Source organism: Heteronotia binoei, chromosome 5, assembly GCF_032191835.1.
Source record: "Heteronotia binoei isolate CCM8104 ecotype False Entrance Well chromosome 5, APGP_CSIRO_Hbin_v1, whole genome shotgun sequence".
Classification (NCBI taxonomy): Eukaryota; Metazoa; Chordata; class Lepidosauria; order Squamata; family Gekkonidae; genus Heteronotia; species Heteronotia binoei.
In genome coordinates, this window is record NC_083227.1 from 141,704,063 (window position 1) to 141,726,592 (window position 22,530).

Sequence of the window (22,530 nt, forward strand, 5' to 3'; positions counted from 1 at the left end):
GCTTGATGGCTTTAACAGTCTCTTCTAGGGTGGGGATCTCATCCAACTCTGTTTTCACCGGTTGAAGTGGGGTGAGGTGGATTGGTGAATCTTGAACTACGCGGTTGGCACTGAAGAGAACCTGAAAATACTCCGACCACCGGTTCAGTATGGATGCCTTGTCTGTGAGGAGCACTTGGCCGTCTGCACTACGCAAGGGACTCTGAGCCTGATATGATGGACCATATACTGCCTTCAGGGCTTCGTAGAACCCTCTTAAATCACCAGTGTCTGCACACAGCTGGGTTCTCTCTGCAAGCTTGGTCCACCACTCGTTCTGAATGTCTCGAAGCTTGCGCTGGAGGTTGCTACATGCAGCGCGAAAGATTGCTTTTTTCCTGGGACAGGAGGGCTGAGCAAGATGTGCTTGGTAGGCAGATCTCTTTTTCACTAGTAATTCTTGGATCTCTTGATTGTTCTCGTCAAACCAGTCCTTGTTCTTCCTTGTGGAGAACCCGAGGACTTCTTCAGAGGTCAACAGGATGGTAGTTTTTAGGTGTTCCCAGAGTGCTTCTGGAGAAGGGTCTTTGGGGCAACTGGGGTCCTCAATTCTTGACTGGAGTTTTGCCTGGAAGGCAGCTTTAACTTCGGCTGACTGAAGGTTGCCAACCTGAAGCTTCCTCCGAGGGATACCTCCTCTCCTGGGTGTGGGTTTAAAGTGAAGATGGAGATTGCAGCGTACAAGACGATGATCCGTATGACATTCCGCACTGGGCATTACTTGGGTGTGTAAGACATCTCGAAGGTCTCTCTGGCGCACCAGAATGTAGTCGATAAGGTGCCAGTGCTTGGACCGTGGGTGCATCCAGGTTGTCTTCAGGCTGTTCTTCTGCTGAAAGATAGTGTTGGTGATGGTGAGCTGGTGCTCCGTGCAGAATTCTAGCAGGAGGTGCCCGTTATCATTGCAGTTGCCAATGCCGTGTTTGCCAAGTACTCCTTTCCAGGCTTCCGAGTCTTTACCTGTTCTGGCATTGAAGTCACCAAGGATGATCACCTTGTCCTCTGTTGGGGTCTTCCGTACGAGGTTGCGTAGATCAGCATAGAACTTGTTCTTTTCTGCAGGATCTGCTTGAAGGGTTGGGGCATACACACTGAAGAGTGTTGCATGCTGATGATGGGATCTGAGTGACCTGTTGGCAGGTTTTCGAGTTTGGAGGCAATGGAGTTCCTGACCATGAAGCCAATGCCAAAAAGGCGGCTCTCAGCCTTTGACTTACCCGTCCAGTAGAGGGTATAGCCAGCACCATGTTCTTGAAGACTACCTTTCTCAGGGAAACGGACCTCACTGAGAGCTGCTATGTCGATATTCAACCTGAGAAGTTCGTGGGCAACTAGAGCAGAGCGTCGTTCAGGGCGACCACTGTCTACTGTGTCAAGCATGGTTCTGATGTTCCAACACGCAAGCTTTAGTCTTTGCACACTTTGTGAGGCAGGTGCATGCCTTTTCTTTGTTGTTATTTTTTGACCGCAAGTAAGGATGCCCGTTGACCGTGGCTAGCCAACTGGGGTGGGGGAGACGAGCTTTGTTTAGGCCACCTTTTCTAGGCCCCTTTCTGTGCGGAGCAAGCAGTGCTGTCCCTAGATAAGGCTGCTTGGTCGTTCAGGGTGCTGCCGAAAAATGCTTTCGTCTCCGGGTCAGCATCAGGCGACCAATACCCTGAACCGCCTACATGCAGGATCGGGACTGCGGCTTCCAGTGGCATCTTCCACCTGCCGTTTCGCCCCTTGCCCATCGCTGCAGGACTTGGTGGGTTGTGGATGTGGATATGCCCTTCAGGCCTGCGCAGAGGAATTTTTAGGTGAAGCACAGTGTGCGCGGTACTGGCTCCACCCTTTCACCTTGGGGTCATCTGCCATGGCCCAGTAAGCCGGGACGCCGGCAGCGAGTCATCCAGGTGGTAGATGTTACATTAACGAGCTCTATCTGCCCGGGTTTGATGTTAGAGTTTTCCTTCTCTTGACTGGCGAGGTTGGTGAGCCCAGCTTGCCCATCTAGTTATACCGCCGGACATTCGGTCGCACCATGACGTGGCAAACTCTGTGAGAAACGGGGGGGACCAGCGGGAAGGTGTTGCCACGGATGCAGTAATGCAGGAGAGGCCATTGCAGTGACCATCTGCCAGGCATAGCCGGACAGTGACCACGCAGCGTTCACTACACTGGGAAAGGAGAGGCTATGTAATGTGCATACACTTTCCCTGGGGGGGGGGCAGGATACCCAAGAGGGAGCCCACCCCTCCCCCCCTCTCTACTCAGATTAGTAATGGCAAGGAAGGAACGAAACGGGAAACGACTGACAGAAAGAGAGAGTGAGAGAGAGAAAGGAAGACAGGGGAAAAGGCTGACTGACAGAAAGAGAGAGAGAGAAGGAAGAAAGACAGGGGGAAAGATTGACTGACAGAAAAAGAAAAAAAGAAAGAAAATAAATGGTAGCGCTGGGGAAACATGAAATAGCAGGGCAAGCTTCTTCCCCTCCCCCCACCCCACTCTACTCAGATTAGCAATGGCAAGGAAGGAAGGAAGGATAGATAGATGGAAGGAAGAAGGGGAGACACAGGGGAAAAGACTGACTGGCAGAGAGAAAGAGAGAGGAAGGGGGAGTGTGAGATAAAGCAAATAGGGAAAAAAGACTAATAGAAAGAATGAATGAATGGAAGGGAGGGAGGGGGGAGAGTTGGAAACAGATAGAGAAAAAAGAAAAAAGAAAGGAAGGAAGGAAAAGGGTGGGACGGAGTGAAGGAAAGGAGGGACAAAAGAAAGAAAGGAAAAGGAACTTACCTTTTAACGTGCTGACTCTGGCCGCTCTGCTGGCCAGGGGGAAGTCAGGCTTAGTTTGCTCCCCCCACGCCTGTGTAAAGATCTCCGCCCCCTCCCCCCGCTGACCGCCTCATCGGTGGGGAAAACGGCATGCACCAAGCGCTGACTCATTGCTCAGGCATGCCAGCAGCAAATTGAAGGGATGGTGTCCGAAAAGGGTGCCACAGCTGCTCCCGCCCCCACACTTCCTTCCCATCCAGCCTGAAATTGACCTGGGGTGGGGAAGGGAGGGAGGAGGAGGCACGGGGGTGGGTGTGATGTTCCTGGGGGGACATTGGCGGGAGGCCTCGTGACCCGGGATCAAGGCCTGCATTGTCTGATGCCAGGTCACGACCCTGCCATTGGAAAACTCTGGTCCAAAGGAACTGAGCAGGAGGGTGTTTTCTCCTCAGCTCCAGGCATGCATAGTTGCAGCATGTTCCCCGGAGTGAAAGAGAAAGCACACCAAAAGGCTTGAGACTAGCTCTAGAACTTTCTGAGGTCAGAAAATTTGCACAGGCACAGCATTTGATGTGTATGACTGTGCAGATGACCATTCAAACACCATCATTTACAGCTTAACAATCTGTTTTTCTCTCTTGTGAGAAATTAACCTTCGAGTCTGTGAACTCAGAGAAGGGTGGTATATAAATCTAAATTATAAATAAATGCCCAGTTAACATAAAATAGTCTTGCTCTTTTCAAGTTCGTAGGAATTTTGAAGTGAATTTATAGAAGTCGTTTGTTCCAGACACCTGCCGTCCTGGCTATTTCCAGGTACGCATAACTTTTCTGGGTGAGAATGGTAGGATACAGGCCACTGAATTTCCTTCTCCAGGCATAACAACTCCCTGTTGTATCCGTGATTGCCAAGGTCACTCGTTATATTTGTTCTCATGAATGCATATCTGAGAATAATCTGAATGGTTCCTACGTGACACGTGGGACTGCTCATCTGTAGAGCAAGATTTTTTGAGTGAAGCATCCCTGTGTCTTGGTCTGAACAGGCTATGCCAGAACTACCACTATCCCATCTATCTATGAGAGTTTTTCACTGGCTATATACTTTTGCAAAGTTTAGCTGAAGTGCAATTGTTTTGCCAATCTATAAACAGTCTTTCTTAGGATGTACTTTTTGCAAAGGGCAGTCAAAGTTGCTTAGAATGTTTGCTTTGCTTTGATTTTTACCACTTGTATACCTGCATGCAAATGAAAGAAGAATTTGTTCTCAACAAATCCCCATTTTGGCCCTGTTAGGCTGTGTGTCTGCCAGTTATTTCCAAACTTGAATTTGGACTATGGAAAGGTACAGGGTGGATTTGATTTAAATCAGATAGTCAGTAAGACTTGATTTAAATCATAGTTTTCTACGTAAAGACTTATTTTTGCTGGTATAATCTTAATATTCACAATTAGATGAAGATTTAATTTTTAGGATAACTGTTCATATTAGTTTTACAGTTATATAAAAATATTGATTTTTAATACTATTAGAAACGCATTATAGATAGAAGAACTTCATTAAAATTGGGTCTCTTTTACGGCCTGCTGCCATTATAGGTTTTCTCCTCCAGGGAAAGAATACTGTGATAAACCTTGGGTTATACACACAAAAGATCCAAAGTCTTGTGGAGTATTCTGCTCAAAAATTTCACTTTCATTTTTACTGCTTGGCCCTCCCTCCTCACACTTAAGTTTCTTCTTGTGCAGATCTATTCCATTCCAAGCAATCTTTTTCTATTCATTGAACTTTCTGAAATTTAGCACTTAAGAGGTTGATTCTGTGTACATAGGTGTGTAGAACAATGAGATTAAGGCCTTTTTCTCAACTCTACATTTTTGTTGTGTAGAAGAGGCATGTGATCTCTGCAAACACAAATTACAGTTTTGAGAACTGCAAAACCAAGCATCTGTGTTCTGTGATAATACCTTGTAGACAGAGAAACTGCCCAGTAATCTTACAGAAACCTCTGGAAGAGCATGACATTGTGAATGGATTAATAAAATTTATTACCAAAAAAATTAAACATTGCATGAATATACAGCCTTATGCTTCAGAATTAAAAACTAATCCTTATTTCATGATGGAATAATCTTTGGATGATATTTTCCTCAAAATGCATTTTATTTAAAAATATGATTTAAATAAAAATCCAATTTAAATTTAAAAAAAATCTGATTTTTTTAAAAAAAGTTAAAAAATCATTGATTTTTATCCACCCTAGAAAGGTGCATTGTAGTAACTTGTGCTGAATGTAACTCAGTTTGCTGTTGATCTTTTTATGTGTGTTATTTACTCAGTAATTCTTTTTAAATCTCTGCAGGCCAGGAGTGATTACAATGCAAGCACTTTCTGAAGAAGATCGAAGGCTGTGGATGGAGGCAATGGATGGACGGGAACCGGTAAGCAAGGATGTTTATGAATAGGCATGGGGTGGGGAATTAAAAGGCTCTTTTCATGGTCTGAGGACAGATTGTTGGCTGTGAAACTGTGTGTCTCTTACTGAGTATGCCAGCACAGCTCTGTCATGCTGGCAAAATAATACTTTTAAATCTTTAGGTTAAAAACTTCAGGGAATACTCCATCTCCTCTGGTAAGCATAATAAGAAAATGTTTCTTCTTAACATTGCTAAGGAAATCCAGAATGTTTTGTTTCAAGTGTCATCGTAATTTGCTGGGGGGGAAAAAGATTTAAAAAGGCAAATGCAATATGACGTTTTCAGAACTTTCTGAACTCTGCTGTGTTGTAAGCTATTGAAAACTTGAAGCCACCATTGAACGTCCTGCAGTGTTGGGGCTTGGACTAGATGATCCTGGAGGTCCCTTCCAACTCTATAATTCATGCTCTAATATCTCCTTGGGGAAATGGTCCTCCAGCTCAGTCCTAGGTGCTGGGCACTTTGGCAGGATCTGTGGCTCATCAGATCAGATGGAAAGACTTCATTATCAATCGTGCTCTTGTGTAGTATGAATGTAAGGACTCCAGCACAAAAGGTGTCCTTAGGCGATCAGTGGATTCTTTGTAACATTGCTGTGTTTTCTTTGTTATGCTGCACACTAGACTTTTAAACTTCCTTTGTATCACTGTGCCATATCTTTGTTTTCTTTTTAAAAACGTTTCCCTTGCAGTCTATAGTATAGCTTATGAAGTGAAGTCGAATGCACATTGTGCATTGTTTCTTGCCTTTTCTCTTGATGGTCTTGCTCTTTGTGAAAATGTAGGATGTAAGCTGCTCAAGAAAGGGGTCTTTTTGTTATGTTGAAATATTCTGTAAAACACCTGCAAGATGACAACAATGTATAAATAAATAAATTCCTCCTTTATCCTTTCTCTTTCAGCACATATCACTATAATTATACTTCTCACAGATTACCACTATGGAAAATCACTGTTAAAGGGTATGACTGCAACCTTATACTGTGGTTTTGAACTATTGCACATATCACACACTTAAAAACAATATACTGTTAGGATGTGACCTGACAGGTTGTTGATTTGGTTTCTTTCTTTTTTTCTACTGTGGTTTGATCAGAGCAGTGCCATTGAAGGGTTGCCAGTGCATGCATTATTTCCCCAATCTGAACTCTCTCCCCACAACTTTAAGTATAGGCTAATGGGAGTCTGAACTTGCTAAGTCTAAGAGAGAAAAAGATCTTGGGGTCATAGTGGATAGCTCAATGAAAATGTCAACCTAGTGTGCTTCAGTGATGAAAATGACAAACTGTATGTTAGGGATTATTAGGCATGGGATTGAGAACAAAACTGCCAGTGTTGTAATATCCTTGTATAGATCTATGGTGCAACCTCGTTTGGAATACTGTGTACAGTGCTGGTCTCTCTGTCTCCAAAAGGACATTGCAGAGCTTGAAAAAGTACAGACGAGAGCAACCAAGATGATTAGGGGATTGGAACACCTTTCCAGTAAGGAGAGTCTGAAACTTTTCTATTTAGAAAAGAGACAACTAAGGGGGACGTGATGGAGATTTATAAAATTATGCATGGGGCAGACAGAGTTGACAAAAAGAGAAATTTTTCTGTCTCCCAAAATACTAGAACTTGATGGCATCCAATGAGACTGATGGGCAATAGGTTCAGGATAAACAAAAGAAAATACTACTTCACATAGAGAGTGATTAAAATGTGAAATTCGCTGTCAGAGGTGTAGTGATGGCCACAAGAATAAACAGCCTTAAAAGGGGATTAGATAGATTCATGGAGGATAGGTCTGTCAATGCCTCCTAACCATGGTGACTGAGGGGAACCTCCACATTCAGAGGCACTAATCCTCCGTATCTCAGAGCCAGGAGGCCACCGTAGGTGAAGGCTTCAACCTCTATGCCTTGTTGGCCATCCAGAGGAATTAGTTGGTTACTGTGTGAAACAGGATGCTAGACTAGATGCACTATTGGGTTACCCCTAATGCTTTTAGTTGCCCCAAAGGGGCTGTCTCCTGTTTTGGTGGAGGGAATTAGTGAGGAGTAGACAGGGAGCTTCCAAGATGGGGTAAAGTAGCGAGATCTTCCTACCAGTGTTTATGGGGATTTTCCCTTAGAGAAACTCTCAGAAAATGAACAAGGTGGTTTGCTTAACCAAGAAAGGTTGTTTTATTAAAAGAGGAAATGTCAAAAATAACATGCATACAGAAATAAATATACACTGGAAAACAGACACACAAGCTGTTGGAAATATAGATGTGAGCAGGAATACAGGAGAGTTCTTTTTTTGTGGGGGGAAGGTGGAGATTGTAGTTACTTGTCAAGTTGAGGCAAGGTCCAGGACAAGAGCAACATGTCCAGCATCTTTGGTATGCAGTTTGGATTCAGGAGAATACATCCACATGCATGGGGCAGAACACGCCCAGTTATAAGGCAAAATGCCACCTCAGGGTCCCTCAGAACAATGTTGTGAAAGGATTAGCTGGAAATAGAACAGTGGGTTGGGAAATGCTGAATAGGGTTCCCAGGAACTGACAGCGATCTGGAAGAACTTGTGATATTGTGCATGAATGTAGCTAATGATTGCTTGATGACCATCTGTTGTTGGAAGTGGAAGCTACCAGGGATGGCTGGAACGTGCTAAGTGTTTCATAATAATGGCAAACGAGTCAGGAAAAGATTAGGGCAGGTGGGGAGATGTTTAGTTTAAGATGAAACAATGTCTTTTCCTGGAGACCCCCATTATAGCCATTGTGTATGGTCTTAAAGTGGAGACTAGGTCATTAGCAGACAGACCCATGACTTTACATCTTATGAAATCTCTGCCCTGTGTTTGCTGGCATCCATTTTGTGTGACACCAGAACCATTTTGCAGAGCAGGCAGTGCTCAGAATGTGTGATTTTGGAATGTATTTAAAATTAAAGGTGCTTGGGCTTACTCCTTATAGGTGCCAAGTTCGCCTTTCAGGAGGAGGAGGGGTTTGGGGCTAACAATTGATCTGATCTGGCAGGGCTCTTCTTCTGCTCTTATTTGTTCAGTCGAAAAATAATAAATGCCTGTGTACCAGGACTCTCTCTCCATTAAATGTTTTGTTGAGCACTGCCATCATTCCTCCATGAATTATTATGAAAAATTCAGAAAACAGTGTTGTCAAACCACTGTAGTTTCCCATGTTGTACCTCCACTGTTTTCCAGGCTTGTAGCAGTATTTTCTGGCTTGAGTGTAATTTCAATGTGTCGTCTCTGGGCCCACCTCTGGCCTGAAGCAGGGAGGAGGACTATGGGCACTCTCAGAAGTCCAGGAAGGAAATGGTCTCCCTATCCCCCCCAAAACAAGTCATGAGGCGCCAGGAATGATCAGCAAGGCTTTATTGTTATGGTTGTTCTTCAATCTTCTCCCAGGCAAGGGAGTCACTCCACTCCATTTGTCAGCGGCTTGGGACCCTCTCACCACCCTGTGCGCATCACATCTACCTTGTCCTCCATCTCTTCGGTCTTGCGCATGCCTGCTATTGAATCCATCTCATGTGGTTGTCCAGGATACCCAGGGAGGGGAGCTTTTCTCCCACTCAGAGTCTTGGCTGTTCCTGTCAGTCAGCTGTGCCTGATGTGATGGCTGTCAGGCCAAACGCATCCTGTGGGCTTAACTCTTGTGCTGCTGCTGCCCCTGTGCCCTCTCAGTGGAATGGCAAAACCATGTAGGTGCATGTGGGGAGAGACATGGTTGTGTTGGGGATATGCTTGGTAAGAGCTTCCCTTAAAAAATCTCTTCCCCTGTTTTTGAACAGCCCAAGATTGCACAGAGGAAATGAAATCAGGAAGTTGTTAATTTGATGCCAGTTAGACTAGCAGTAGAGGGAAGCATGAACTCATACATTTTTCTTTGCTTTGTGGTGAATTTAAAAGAAAATAATTTCCTGATGCATCCTTGAACCTGGTACACATAATCGTTGGGGGACAAGAAAGAAATAGCATGACTGACAGAACAATTTCAAACATAATGGCAAGCAAATGGTGGGATTACAAAGCAGAAATGAGATCAGGAAATGATTAATACTGCCAGTAGTTCAGAGGAAATGATTCATAAGTCATAAGGAGTACCTGTGTGTTATCATTAGTCACAAATCCAGAAAATAGAATCACGCAATAACAGTATAGACCAGGGGTGTCAAACTCATTTGTTAGGAGGGCTGGATCTGACACAAATGGGACTTTGTGGGGCCTTGCCATATTTGTCATAAAATATAATGCCAAGTAGTGGAAATATAAACTTTATAAGGGACACAGACAAACACAGTTAAAGATATTATTTTTAAACTTAAAATGCAAACATGTTTAAAACACTTCCAGTATTTTGTTTAAGTTGGAAAGGTGGGGGAATAGCAGAATTTTTAATTTTTAAAATGAATCATCAAGAAAAAGCACAAAGGCTCTGACTCTGTGGAAACAATGAAATGGCATTGTAAGCTTCTTCCCCACTTCTGAATCTACTCAGATTGGCAATGGCTTTCCAGTATAATATCCCCCTTTGGCTGCGGGTTTCCACAGTAGAATACTCACTAGATTAAGGCCATTGGACAGAGATAAACTGGCTGAAAGCATCAGCCTTTTGTTTGCAAGGACACAACTCCAGGAAGCATGAGTTTGAGCTGGCTGCAGGAACCCTGAAAATGTAACCATCTCCACTCCATTTGAAACCATTGCAGAGCAAAGACAAAGTTGCAAGAAAAATATGGAATGGACCTTAAAATCCACCCCACGTTTTCCTTGTAGCAGCCAGCGAAGAAAGGCAGGAAGAGCCGGGAAACTGAGACTCAGCCAGGGAGGTTCAAAGAGTTCCCAGGCTGAAAGAGACTGCATCAGAGTTTCAAAGAGCCTGAAAACTGAAAGAGACACAACCTCCTCAGAGCTTCAAAGGGTAAGAATGGGGGGGGGGGGGGTAGAAGGGGGGAGAAAAGTGACCCGCAAACCTGATAAAAGCCCTGGGTGGGCAGATTTAGACACTATAAATTTAAAATGTGTTTGTCCCCAAAATGGGCACAGTAGATGCAAGACAGTATTGAAACACAATGATTACATACATTATTAAATTGCAGCCAAGAGTTGCTTGTTAGTTTGCAACTTTAAAAAGAGTGTTAACTGTGAATGTTATCGCATGAATTAAGTGGGTAATCTTTCAGGAACACTTGCTAGGCTTTGTTGGATCAATGTCCCTTCAGTTTAAACTGTAACTCTTCTTCTGTCACCTTCTATTTCCTAGGCTAGTTATACTTATGACGCAGTTCCTATGTATATATATTTAGTAGAAACTTCATTACTATTCCAAGAAGTGTAGTGGTTTTGACCCATAATGTTCTCCGTCCATTGTGGTCACTGTGACTTTGAGATTAAGTTTTTTAAAGGCAGAGCTTTTCAAACAGGAACGTAGGTGGCCCTGGGAATGCAATGTGTAGCTCAGCAGATTGGCCACACAGAAATGGTGCACTATGTGCACAACTGAAAAGGAAAATCCTTTTCTAATGCTCCCTTCCAGGAAGTTTCTGTACATAGAAACTGCCTCCTCCATTATCCTTTCCAAGGGCTGTACTATTATTTGCAATCTCAGTATGAGGCTACTGCTGAGTGAATAAGCTTGCTATTGAGCAACCTTACTTCCCTTTTGGTCTGAAAAGATGAACTTACCTTTACTTGTTTGCTATTATTTGAGAGCACGTTCATGTGGGTTATTATCCTGCATGGTGCTGTGCTTTAAACGATAAGAAAACATGAATGGGGCTGAGCTGAAATAAACAAGAATAGTAACAAACTGGCAAGCAAGTCTGAGGATGGACCACCCCCAAGCCTGCTTAGGGTTCAAAGCCTCCCACTGGGGGCAGCGTTTCCCCCAGTTTGGGGGCCCCCGACTTTCTGGCCTGGAGCTGGCCCTGGGGGAGGATCCCTGCCCATAAAGAGCTCAGTCATGCATGACGTGCCCAGTGCAATGATGTGTCCCAGAAATGTCATCAACACGCCAGGCACATCACGTGGGGGACACTCCAGCAATTTGGGTAAAAACTCTGTGGTGCCATAGAATTTTTACCAAAATTGCCAGAGTGTCCCGGAGCAATTATGTCACTTCCAGGTGATGTCACTGGGCTGGGCATATCATATGCATGAGGATCATCCCCCACCCAGAGCCAGACAGGACCTGGCAACCCTAAGTCTGCTCTGGAAAAAAAAAATCTAGGGACCTTCTTCTAAGTTGCACAGTTAAGGTCTATTGTAGGTCACACTGCTAATGCAATATGTGCACACCTCCATTCCTTTAGCTGCAGTGGCCCATATTAATCACAGAAGTCAGAGATTTATATGTTTTGTGGGCTGCTGGGATTTCTATATTTTAGGTAATCTTCCCCCGGCCCCAGTGATCACTGTAACTGCAGTTTTAAGGTGGATTTTTATATGGTTTCAAAGCCATATGTATAAGCCCACTTGAGCTTTGAGAGAGGCAGTGTATAAATCTATAATGGCTGAGTTCAGTATCTTCTTCGTGGTCTCTGTGCATCACACTGATGGGATATAGGCGCCCGCGCCGATCACGATCGGTAACTTAAAAAGCTGCGGATTTCCGCGCCCCAGGCCCAGTGCGCATGCGCAGAAGCCCCACCGAGCATGCCCACTGGGACCGGAGCGGACATCCCGCCAGTTCTCTTCTGACCGCCGCTTGGATCAGTCGATCATTGGCAACGGTCGGTGAACTTTCCTAAATCTTTACATAGGATTGTGGATTTCCAGACTAGAGACTTTCATTTCAACTTTTCGCTATTTTTTGAGGAAGTTGAGGTGCGGAATTGCTTAGTGCCTCTTCCTTTCCCTTCCCAGTCCCCTTACCCCCCCCCCATACCACATGGAAAAGCGGTGGGAATTTTTCCGGAGGTGTGCAGAGTGCGGAAGCAAGATCGCCCCTCCGGACGGACACACTCTGTGTTTATTCTGCCTGGGAGAGTCTCATAGACCGGACTCGTGCGCGCATTGCGTGAAATTTTCAAGGCAGACAAAGAAGAATCGAGCAGCCCGCTTAGCGGCCGCGTTGATGGAGAAAGCGCTATCGCCTAAGAAAATGGCGGCGACGCACAAGCCTTCGACATCGGAGTCGGTCGATACCGACAGACCCCTTACCGACGCCGATCGCCCTACAAAAAGAACGGACTCGGCATCTAAGTCGGACTCTTCCATGCCTGCAAAGCGGCCTAGGGAAGAGAAGGGAACCCACTCGGAGGCGAAGAAGAAGAAGGCAGATAAGCCTAAGCACGCAGTGCGTTCTGCTCCCACGTCACCATCGGACCCGACGGCTGGGGTTGTACCACCACTGAAGCTCTTTGCGTCTCCAAGCTGTCGGCTAAGCCCTCCGACGTTGACATCAATGTCGACTCAGATCGCCATATCATCCGACTCGGACCGTGACATTGAGCTCACTCAGCGCTCGACAGTGGAGGACAGTCCGTTGGAACTGCTTCAAGCTGGGACTCCATCCCCTCGAACCAGAACCCCGACTAGGATCGACCGAGCTAGCCCTCACCGGGGTCGATCTCGTAGTTTGCATCGATGGCGGTCCTCCTCATGACATCGATCTCGAAGCCTTGGCCGGGATCGCTCTTGCAGCCTTCGGCACGAACCATCTAAGAGCCCTCAACGTCTGCGTTGGTCGCGGGAATCTGAAGACGGCAGCTCGCCTAGACTTCGTCCAAAGAAAAGATCCCCACTCCGAAGGCCACCGCCTCCATTCCCCTGGGACCAGCGGCAATGGCAGTACTTATACGGCTCATACCCGATGCCATCGATATTTCCTTGGCTTCCGCCGAGACAAATGGAATGGGACCAGCAGTCAGAAGCTTCGGCCAGATCTCGAACATCTTACAGGACTCCGAAGCATGCCCCATCGGCATCGATGTCAAGACCTCCCGATGTCGAATCATCCGACAGACAGAAGGCCTCTCCACGACCAAAGTGAGGGTAGTGACTCCTGAGCCGCCCAAGGCTCCTGCTACTCCTCAACCTCTGTCTGAGCATACTGAATCTCCAGAAGGTTCGTCCAGATCGGAGGAAGGGTCGATGCCGGAGGATCAAGGCGCTCCGTCATCTCCGGAGGAACCATCACCCCCACAGAAAGTGGGAGAGGAGTAACCCATATCTCCGTCTGAAGACCTCAAATCCTACGGAGACCTTGTAAGACGTATGGCCCAGACCTTATCCCTGCCTACAGTTCAACCGCAACCTGTAGTCACCGATAGTGTCTTTGACATCGTACAGATGGACACTTCGACTGCCATTGCACTACCCCTAACCACAGTGATGCTACACACGGCCAAGTCATCTTGGGACAAGCCTGCATCGACACCGATATCCTCCCGCAGGCTTGACCATATGTATAGAATTCAAGAGTCTACAGCTGAGTTCTTATTCAACCACCCCAAGCCAAATTCGGTCGTGGTTGCCTCCTCATCCAAGGCAAGGAAAACGCACACTTCTCCCCCTGACAAAGAAGGGAAGAAACTCGACAACTTAGGCAGACGTTCTATACAGCAGGTTCACTAGGGGTGAAGGTAGCAAACTATTCGGCGTGTATGGGGCGCTACCAGTACGCTTTATGGGACCAATTGTCGAGTATCTTACCCACTCTTCCAGAACAGGCCAAGAGTGCGATAAAGAAAGTACAAAGGGAAGGCATGGCATTGGCAAAGCAACAACTAAATTCAGCGAAGCATTCTGGGGACATTGGGGCAAAGACTATCTCTACGGCTATTACTCTCAGACGTCATTTCTGGCTAAGGTCCACTGCGTTACAACCTGATACGCAGACATACATTGAAGACCTTCCTTTCGATGGTAATGGCCTCTTCAGCGCCAATACCGACTCTGTATTACAGGAAATGGACAAAAGTATCAGAACGTCCAGAAACCTGGGAGTATCTGCTTCATCCAAATCTCAGAGCAAGAGATCCTGGACTAAACCGTGGAACAAGAAACCGTTCCAGAAGCAGCAGAGCGAACAGCAATGGAGGCCCAAAAGCACAACATCCTTTACTAAGCCTCCATACACTGCGAAGTCTAAATATTCTCCAGCTTCGTCCCAATCCTCACGCCAGAAGGGTAACCGCCCGCCCAAACAGGGCCTTTGACTGTGTTCTCCCCTGCCCTTCCCCCCCCCCATTCTTCTTCTTCGGACCACACCAGACTTTACCCCTATTTGCAGGCATGGTCCAATATAACAACAGACAGGTGGGTCCTGTCCATAATACAATCGGGATATCAGATAGAGTTCTTTCAAAACCCTACAGTGCCGACTTTCATCCATACTACCCCTTCCCCAACTCTAATGGAAGAGGTTCAATCACTCCTCCGCAAGAACACAATAGAACCAGTTCCGGCACACCAAGAGAAACAGGGGTTCTATTCCTGTTACTTCATAATTCCCAAATGCGACGGAGGTCTTCGACCCATCATGGACCTCAGAGCCCTGAATCTCTTCATTTTCCACCACAAGTTCAGAATGACCTCCCTGCCGAACATCCTCCCCCTTCTCAACAAGGGAGACTGGATGGCCACATTGGACCTGCAGGACGCCTACTTTCATATCAGCATGCACCCAGCACATCGAAGGTTCCTTAGGTTCACCATAGGAAGATCTCATTATCAGTATCGGGCTCTGCCCTTTGGCCTCTCGACGGCTCCAAGAGTCTTCACAAAGACGATGGTCGTTGTGGCAGCGCATCTGAGACTACAAAGGATCAATGTCTTTCCATATATAGACGACTTGCTTCTAGTAGCAGATTCAAAACAGCGTCTGATCCAACACATCAATACCACTCTGACCCTCCTACAGGAACTGGGACTACAGGTCAACAGACAGAAGTCCTGCCTACAACCCTCACAGAGGGTACAGTTTATTGGTGCGATACTGGACACTCGGGTGTGCAGGGCGTTCTTACCACCAAAGAGGGCGGAAGACATTATTTCCCTTGTGCAGTACTTTCTCCACAGTTCGACAGTCACGGCACTGCAAGTCCAACTCCTACTGGGGCTGATGGCTTCTACCACGGCAGTTCTAATGTTCGCCAGGTTCCACATGAGGATGCTTCAGTTATGGTTCCTCAGACATTTCCACTGCCAGAGGGATCCTCCGTCACGCAAAATGATCCTTCCAGTACCAGTTCTTTCCACTTTGGGGTGGTGGAAACAGAGACGACATCTCCTAGAGGGAGCGCCCTTCCACAGAAGGAACCCCAATCTGTCCATAACCACAGATGCCTCCCTATGGGGATGGGGGGCCCATATGAACGGGATGTGCGTGGGAGGCAAGTGGCCGCCGTGTCACGTGCAGTTCCACATAAACTTCCTGGAACTATTGGCTATCCATCATGCCGTTCTGTCCTTTCGCAGACTGATTGCCAACAGAACGGTGGCAGTCTTAACGGACAATACTACCGCGTTAGCCTACATAAACAGGCAGGGCGGCACGGTGTCCCAGAAGCTTTGCCTGTTAGCACTGCGCATATGGGAGATATGCAGGGAAACAAATAAGACACTGTCTGCAACACACCTCCCAGGCAATCTCAATGCATGCGCGGACTTCCTCAGTCGAGGTGGTGCCATTCTCCACGAATGGGAGATAAACTGGAAGTTTCTTCAACCGGTGTTCCAGATGTGGGGGACGCCAGAGGTGGATGTATTCGCAACACGCAGCAACTCAAAGTGCGAGAAGTTTTGTTGCAGGGGAGGAGTGGATCCGAGGTCGCTGGGGGACGGGTTGCTATTCCCTTGGTATCAACAACACTTATACCTGTTCCCTCCCATTCCATTAATCACCAAGGTGACCCACAAAATTTACAGCGAGTGTCCGAGAGGGATCCTCATTACCCCCTGGTGGCCCAGACAACAGTGGTTTGCTCCAATCCTAAGACTGTCCAGTGGAGTCTTCCACCAGTTTCCCATGGCTCCAGATCTCCTTCTGTCCCACCAGGGACAGGTGATGCACCACGACATACCGAATTTGAAACTGACGGCGTGGAAGTTGGAGTAAGGGCACTATCGGCAAGGGCACAACAGGTTATCCTGAACTGTCGGAAGCCATCTACGCGGAGGTCGTACGAATACAAGTGGTCCAGATTCGTGAACTTTACCTCCTCCACCTCGGTGGATCCAAAAAGGGCAGGTCTTTCTATAATTCTAGACTTCCTGTTAGCCCTGCTAGACAAAGGTCTGGCGGTATCCTCTCTCAGGGTGTACTTGGCAGCCATCTCGGCTAACCATGCACAGATCGACAGGCACTCGGTCTTTACACACCCGGATGCTAAGAGGTTTCTACGTGGTCTCGCTAGACTTTATCCAGCAACACGGCATCCAGCTCCCGCGTGGGACCTCCCGGGGGTTCTGCATGCGCTGTCTGGGAAACCCTTTGAGCCGATGGCGACATGCTCCCTCCAGCTACTAACTTGGAAAACAGCCTTCCTACTAGCTATAACATCTGCACGTAGGGTGGGTAAGTTGGCAGCACTACGCTGTGATGGCCCATACCTGCGCTTCTGCACAGAGGGGGTCTGGCTACGGCCAGATATCATGTTTCTGCCGAAGGTGATTTCCTCATTTCATTTGAACACTGAGATTTACCTACCAGTGTATTTTCCTAACCCTAGCACGGACTCGGAACGAAGGTTCCATGTGCTAGATGTAAAGCGAGCTCTGTCCTTTTACCTGAAACGGGTCAGTCCTGATCGCAAGGACCCCAGACTTTTTGTTTCTTACGCCCCATCATCACGGGGTAATAGGGTTTTGGCCCAGAGAATCTCGAAATGGATCACAGAGACCATCAAGCTCTGCTATTTGTTGAACAAGAAGCCTCTTCCGGGGCCGATCAGAGCTCACTCTACCAGAGCTATGGCGACCTCCACAGCGTTCATGAAGGGAGTGCCGCTGAGGGACATTTGCAAGGCTGCCACGTGGTCCTCCCCGCATACCTTCGTGAGACACTATGCATTGGACCTTCGGTGGCATCGAGGCTCATTGGTTGGCTGGGCTGTGCTGCAGTCTCTTCCTTTGTGATGGACCATTGCACCCTCCTCCAGGTAGGATGTTAGCTTGCTAGTCTCCCATCAGTGTGATGCACAGAGACCACAAAGAAGATAAACAGGTTTCCTACCTGTAACTGATGATCTTCGAGTGGTCATCTGTGCAGTCACACTATCCGCCCTCCTTCCCCTCTGCTGCCGGTCCATCTGTGGATCATGCAGCGGTCAGAAGGAACTGGCGGGATGTCCGCTCCGGTCCCAGTGGGCATGCTCGGTGGGGCTTCTGCGCATGCGCACTGGGCCTGGGGTGCGGAAATCCGCAGCTTTTTAAGTTACCGATCGTGATCGGCGCGGGCACCTATATCCCATCAGTGTGACTGCACAGATGACTACTCGAAGATCATCAGTTACAGGTAGGAAACCTGTTTTTCCCTTTGTTAGTTTTGATTATATACAAAATAGGAACCCAGAATGAGTTGCAGCAGTCACTTGACTGTATCCCCTTCCCAAGTTATTTCCTCTGTATCCCCTTCCCAAGTTATTTCCTCTGTATCCCCTTCCCAAGTTATTTCCTCTGTATCCCCTTCCCAAGTTATTTCCTCCTAGGTGCCCCATATCCTCTCCCTTCCCCCCATCTCCTGCTTTACTTCCCATTTGCCAACCAACCATTCTTTTATCTGCCCTAACTCTTCATTATTTATTTCATTTATACCCCACCTTCTCCCTACTGAGGACCAAAAGCTGCTTACATTGAACATATGAAGCTGCCTTCTACTGAATCAGACCTTCGGTCCATCAAAGTCAGTATTGTCTACTCAGACTGGCAGCGGCTCTCCAGGGTTTCAAGCTGAGGTTTTTCACACCTACTTGCCTGGACCCTTTTTAGTTGGATATGCCGGGGATTGAACCTGGGACCTTCTGCTTACCAAGCAGATGCTCTACCACTGAGCCACCGCCCCTCCACATTACTCTCCTTTCTAGTGAGGTAGGTTAGGCTGAGAATGTCTGACTCCCAAGGTCACCCAGTGAGCTTCCATAGCAGTGGGGATTTTAAGCTGGATCTCCAAGATTTTAGAGTGACACTCTGACCACCACACCATACTGTCTTCAGGCTTTTCACTCCTTCCGTCTATCTGGGGAAAGTCCAGCCAGGTAACAAAAGTTGTGTAGTAGCAAATCACTCAAGTGAGTTGTGTGTTGGCCATTACCAGACCTAGCTGAGTCATGCAGGTTTTACAGAGGTTGATGCAGGAACCAAGTAAGTTGTGTGGCGTCATGTCATCCAGTAGCCTCTACAGCATCTAGGTGAATTTCTGGCCTTGTCTCAATAAGTCCTTCCTCTAGGGCAAGAGAAAGGGAAGTTGTGATGGACAAGGATGCCAAAATAATCCTGGAAAGGGCTCTGCCCCCCTGCATTTTTCTGAATGAAATCAAGTTTGGAAGGCTGGCAGTATTGTTGTGGTTAACTAGCAGACCCCACCATGGCCACTGAGATCATCCATTTCTTAAAGGTACAGGTGCTCCTATTATTTTGTGTTTTTACATACATACACATACACAGAAAGAGAGAGTACAGATTTCCCAAGGTTTGTAGAAATATCTGTCTTGCCTGTTTATGGCTCTGGATTGAGGTATCCATAGATAGGGCCACATTAAAAATTAGATATATAGATAAGTAGGGAACCTGAAAGGGCCATATTAAGAATTAGAAATATAAGTGGGGAACCTGAAAGGGGTTGTGAGGGTCATTTCATTTCCCCCTTCCTCATACTGTTTCTTCTTTCTATCCTCCTGTGAGCCTCCATCTTCTCCCTTTCCTTCCCATCCATCAACCAACCTTTCTTTTATCTGCTTCCTCAGTCTTCAGCTTCATTTATTATCTATTTGCCTTATATCCCACCTTTCTCCCCAGTGGGGACCAAAAGCCTAATTATTTCAACCTTTTTCAGGTTCCAATTGGGAGGGGTTGCAAATACAGTAGAAGACAGAAACAGGATGCAGGATGACCTTGACAGGCTGGAAAACTGGGCTAAAACCAATAAAATGAATTTTAACAGGGATAAATGTAAAGTTTTGCATTTATGTAGGAAAAATCCAATGCATGGTGATAGGGTGGGGGAGGCTTGTCTTAGCAGCAGTATGTGCGAAAAGGATCTCGGGGTCTTAGTGGACCATACGCTGAACATGAGTCAACAGTGTGATGTGGAGGCTAAAAAGGCAAATGCAATTTTGGGCTGTATCAACAGAAGTATAGTGTCCAGATTACGTGAAGTGATGGTATTGCTTTAGTCTGCTCTGGTAAGGCCTCACTTGGAGTATTGTGTTCAGTTTTGGGCACCACATTTTAAGAAGGATATAGACAAACTGGTCCAGAGGAGGGCGACGAAGATGGTGAGGGATCTGGAGACCAAGTCCTATGAAGAAAGGTTGAAGGAGCTGGGCATGTTTAGCTTGGAGAGTAGGCGGCTGAGAGATGATATGATCACCATCTTCAAGTACTTGAAGGGCTGTCATATAGAGGATGGTGCGGAGTTGTTTTCTGTGGCCCCAGAAGGTAGGACCAGAACCAATGGGTTGAAATTAAATCAAAAGAGTTTCTAACTCAACATTAGGAAGAACTTCCTGACCATTAGAGCGGTTCCTCAGTGAAACAGGCTTCCTCAGGAGGTGGTGGGCTCTCCTTCTTTGGAGGTTTTTAAACACAGACTGGATGGCCATCTGACAGCAATGAAGATCCTGTGAGTTTAGGGGGATGTATTTGTGAGTTTCCTGCATTGTGCAGGGGGTTGGACTAGATGACCCTGGAGATCCCTTCCAACTGTATGATTCTATGATTTTTTTCCATTTTTTCCTCACAACAAACTTGTGAAGTAGATTAGATTGCTGTGAAAACTTGCTCGGTGGGGAGGGGCCAGAGTAGGGATTTGAACCTGGCTTCCAGACCCACTACACAACAGCTTTCCTTCCTTTTCCCCAGCAGCCTCTTCTTGGGAAAAGTCTGGTCAAATAGCAAAAGTTGTGTGGTAGCAAGTTACTTAGGCATCTTAAGTGGTAGCTATTGTTGGACCCAGACAAGTTACATAAGTTGTATGAAGGCTGTCCAAACATGTTGTGTGGTGTTAAGTCATCCAGTAACCACTAGTGCATCTATGTGAGTTGTGCAAATTGCATGGTAGCAAGCTGGTGGTTGTTGCTAGCCTGACCCCAATGCGTCCTCCCTCCAGGGCAGAAAGGAGTGGAGTAGGGATGGACTGGAAGGCCAACAGACCTGGAAAAGGTCCTGCCTCCTTGCCTAGCCTTTTCTGAGAAAAATGAAGGTTTCGAGGTTGTCAATATGTTATGGTTGTGTAGCAAACACCACCATGATCACTGAGAGCACATTCTTTTCTTAAAGGTACAGGCTAGGGTTGCCAGCCCCAGGTTCCAGTGGGAGATCCCCTGGTTTTGGGGGGCTGCTTCCCACTAAGGACCAGCTGCCCAGCAGGGGAAAGCCCTTCCCTAAACAGGGACATTGCCATGACATCACATAGATACATGGGGAATGCTCTGGTTTATGGGCAAACTCTATGGTTTAAGCCCAGTTTAACCATAGAGTTTGCCCCAAAACCAGAGCATCCTTTGTGCAACATCCCCAAAGCAATGATGTCATGTCCAGGTGACATCATTGCATTGGGGATGTTGCACAATGTCCCTGCCCACCCCTAGAATGCCCCCCCCCCCCAGATCCCACCACCGGACTGGTGAGAGGACTTGATAATCCTAGTACAAGCACTGTTTCTATTATTTATTATTATTTAGCATATTTTTATCATGCTTTTCTCACCAATCCCTGCCCCCTCATATTTCGGATTTCTCTGCAAACTTGGGACTTCTCTCAAGATTGGAGAAATATCTGTATTGTCTGTTCATGGCTCAAGTATACCAAGATAGGGCCACGTTAAGAATTAGGTGTATTGATGGATTGTTGCTAAGGTTAAACGAGATTATTGCCCATCATTCCAACTTTCTTCTTATTTCCTGTTAAATGAGTGCTTAGAAGAATGTTAAAGAATATATTTCTGGTTCTGGTAGAAAATCATAGAAGGGCTGAGGGTGTTCTATATTACATAGTTATATATGCCTGGTGTTCATTCTGTTGCAATCAGGAAAAATATGAATACTTACAAAGTGAAATTATTCATCTGGATAATTTCAGGATTTGGTGCGATTATGCCATTGTTTGCTCTTTTAAACTAGAAAAAATTGGATTGGAATCCGAATTCATAATTGCTTCAGTCCATTTTAGACTACATGCAGTGTCGAGTTCATGGAGTAGTTCATCTGCTACTTCTGGATCTTTGCTGATGAGGAAATTTTGATGCACCCTCTTGCCCTGATCACTCCAGCCTGGAATACATTCTTTCCGATATCTTTGAAGAATGTGCCTTTTGGCCATAGATATGCCCGCTCCAATGATTTGCCAGCAGTTGTTATGTGTTGGAAGGACCCATCCAAGACACCTATCCAGATCTTTCCTGAAACTTTTCCAGTTCAACCTCTTAAAGTTCCAGCGTGTTCTTGGAAAAGTCCTGATAACTGATATTCGGATTCCTAGCTTGAGGATTACAAGTTGAAGCTGACTGTGTGGGAAAGCCTCAAGAACATGTCTGGGTATAGGCAAGACTGATTACTCCAGGCAGATGAAACAAATGTTAAATCAGGGTTGGACTCTATAATATAGTGGGTTCAATCCAAGAAGAAGACGCTGATGTAGTGATTATAGCTCCTTTATTAAGTACAGCATGGTAATGGCTGAACTCAAAAGACTGATGAACTGAGCCAACGGGGCCAACTATATACACTTAAAGGTTCCTGCACTAGGACGCCATTGGATCATTCAAACCAGCAGGGGGCTCATGATTGGAGCAGGGCAGCAAGAATTTGTATCCTACTGCCCATTGTTCCTGAGTCCCCAAGCTCGGTCCTCAAGGTTTCAATGAGCCAGGCAGGAACACTACTAATAACATACACATTAGTCCACATACACAACAGACTTTTTATTCCATGCCACTGCTCTGAAGGTGCCTCTGTCTTTAGTGTTGAAAAAGTGATGCAAGCAGTGGTCATTTTGTAGAAAAATAGGTGGTGGAGCTCATCCAGGGATTGTTATGCAGCTGCGCCTACTATTCAGTGGGCAAGGTGAGAAGGAGGAGGGGGAACCCTCAGAAACGTTC

General features: G+C 46.4%; 1 protein-coding gene across 2 annotated transcripts in view; it reads left to right on the forward strand.

Annotated features, from left to right (window-relative positions):
• ARHGAP26 (Rho GTPase activating protein 26) overlaps positions 1-22,530 on the forward strand; it is a 537,491-nt gene that overhangs the window by 208,041 nt on the left and 306,920 nt on the right. For both annotated transcript variants that reach the window (XM_060240533.1, XM_060240534.1), the window contains exon 11: positions 5,160-5,238. In XM_060240533.1, the coding sequence (XP_060096516.1) occupies positions 5,160-5,238 (79 nt within the window). The remainder of the gene's footprint in view (positions 1-5,159; positions 5,239-22,530) is intronic.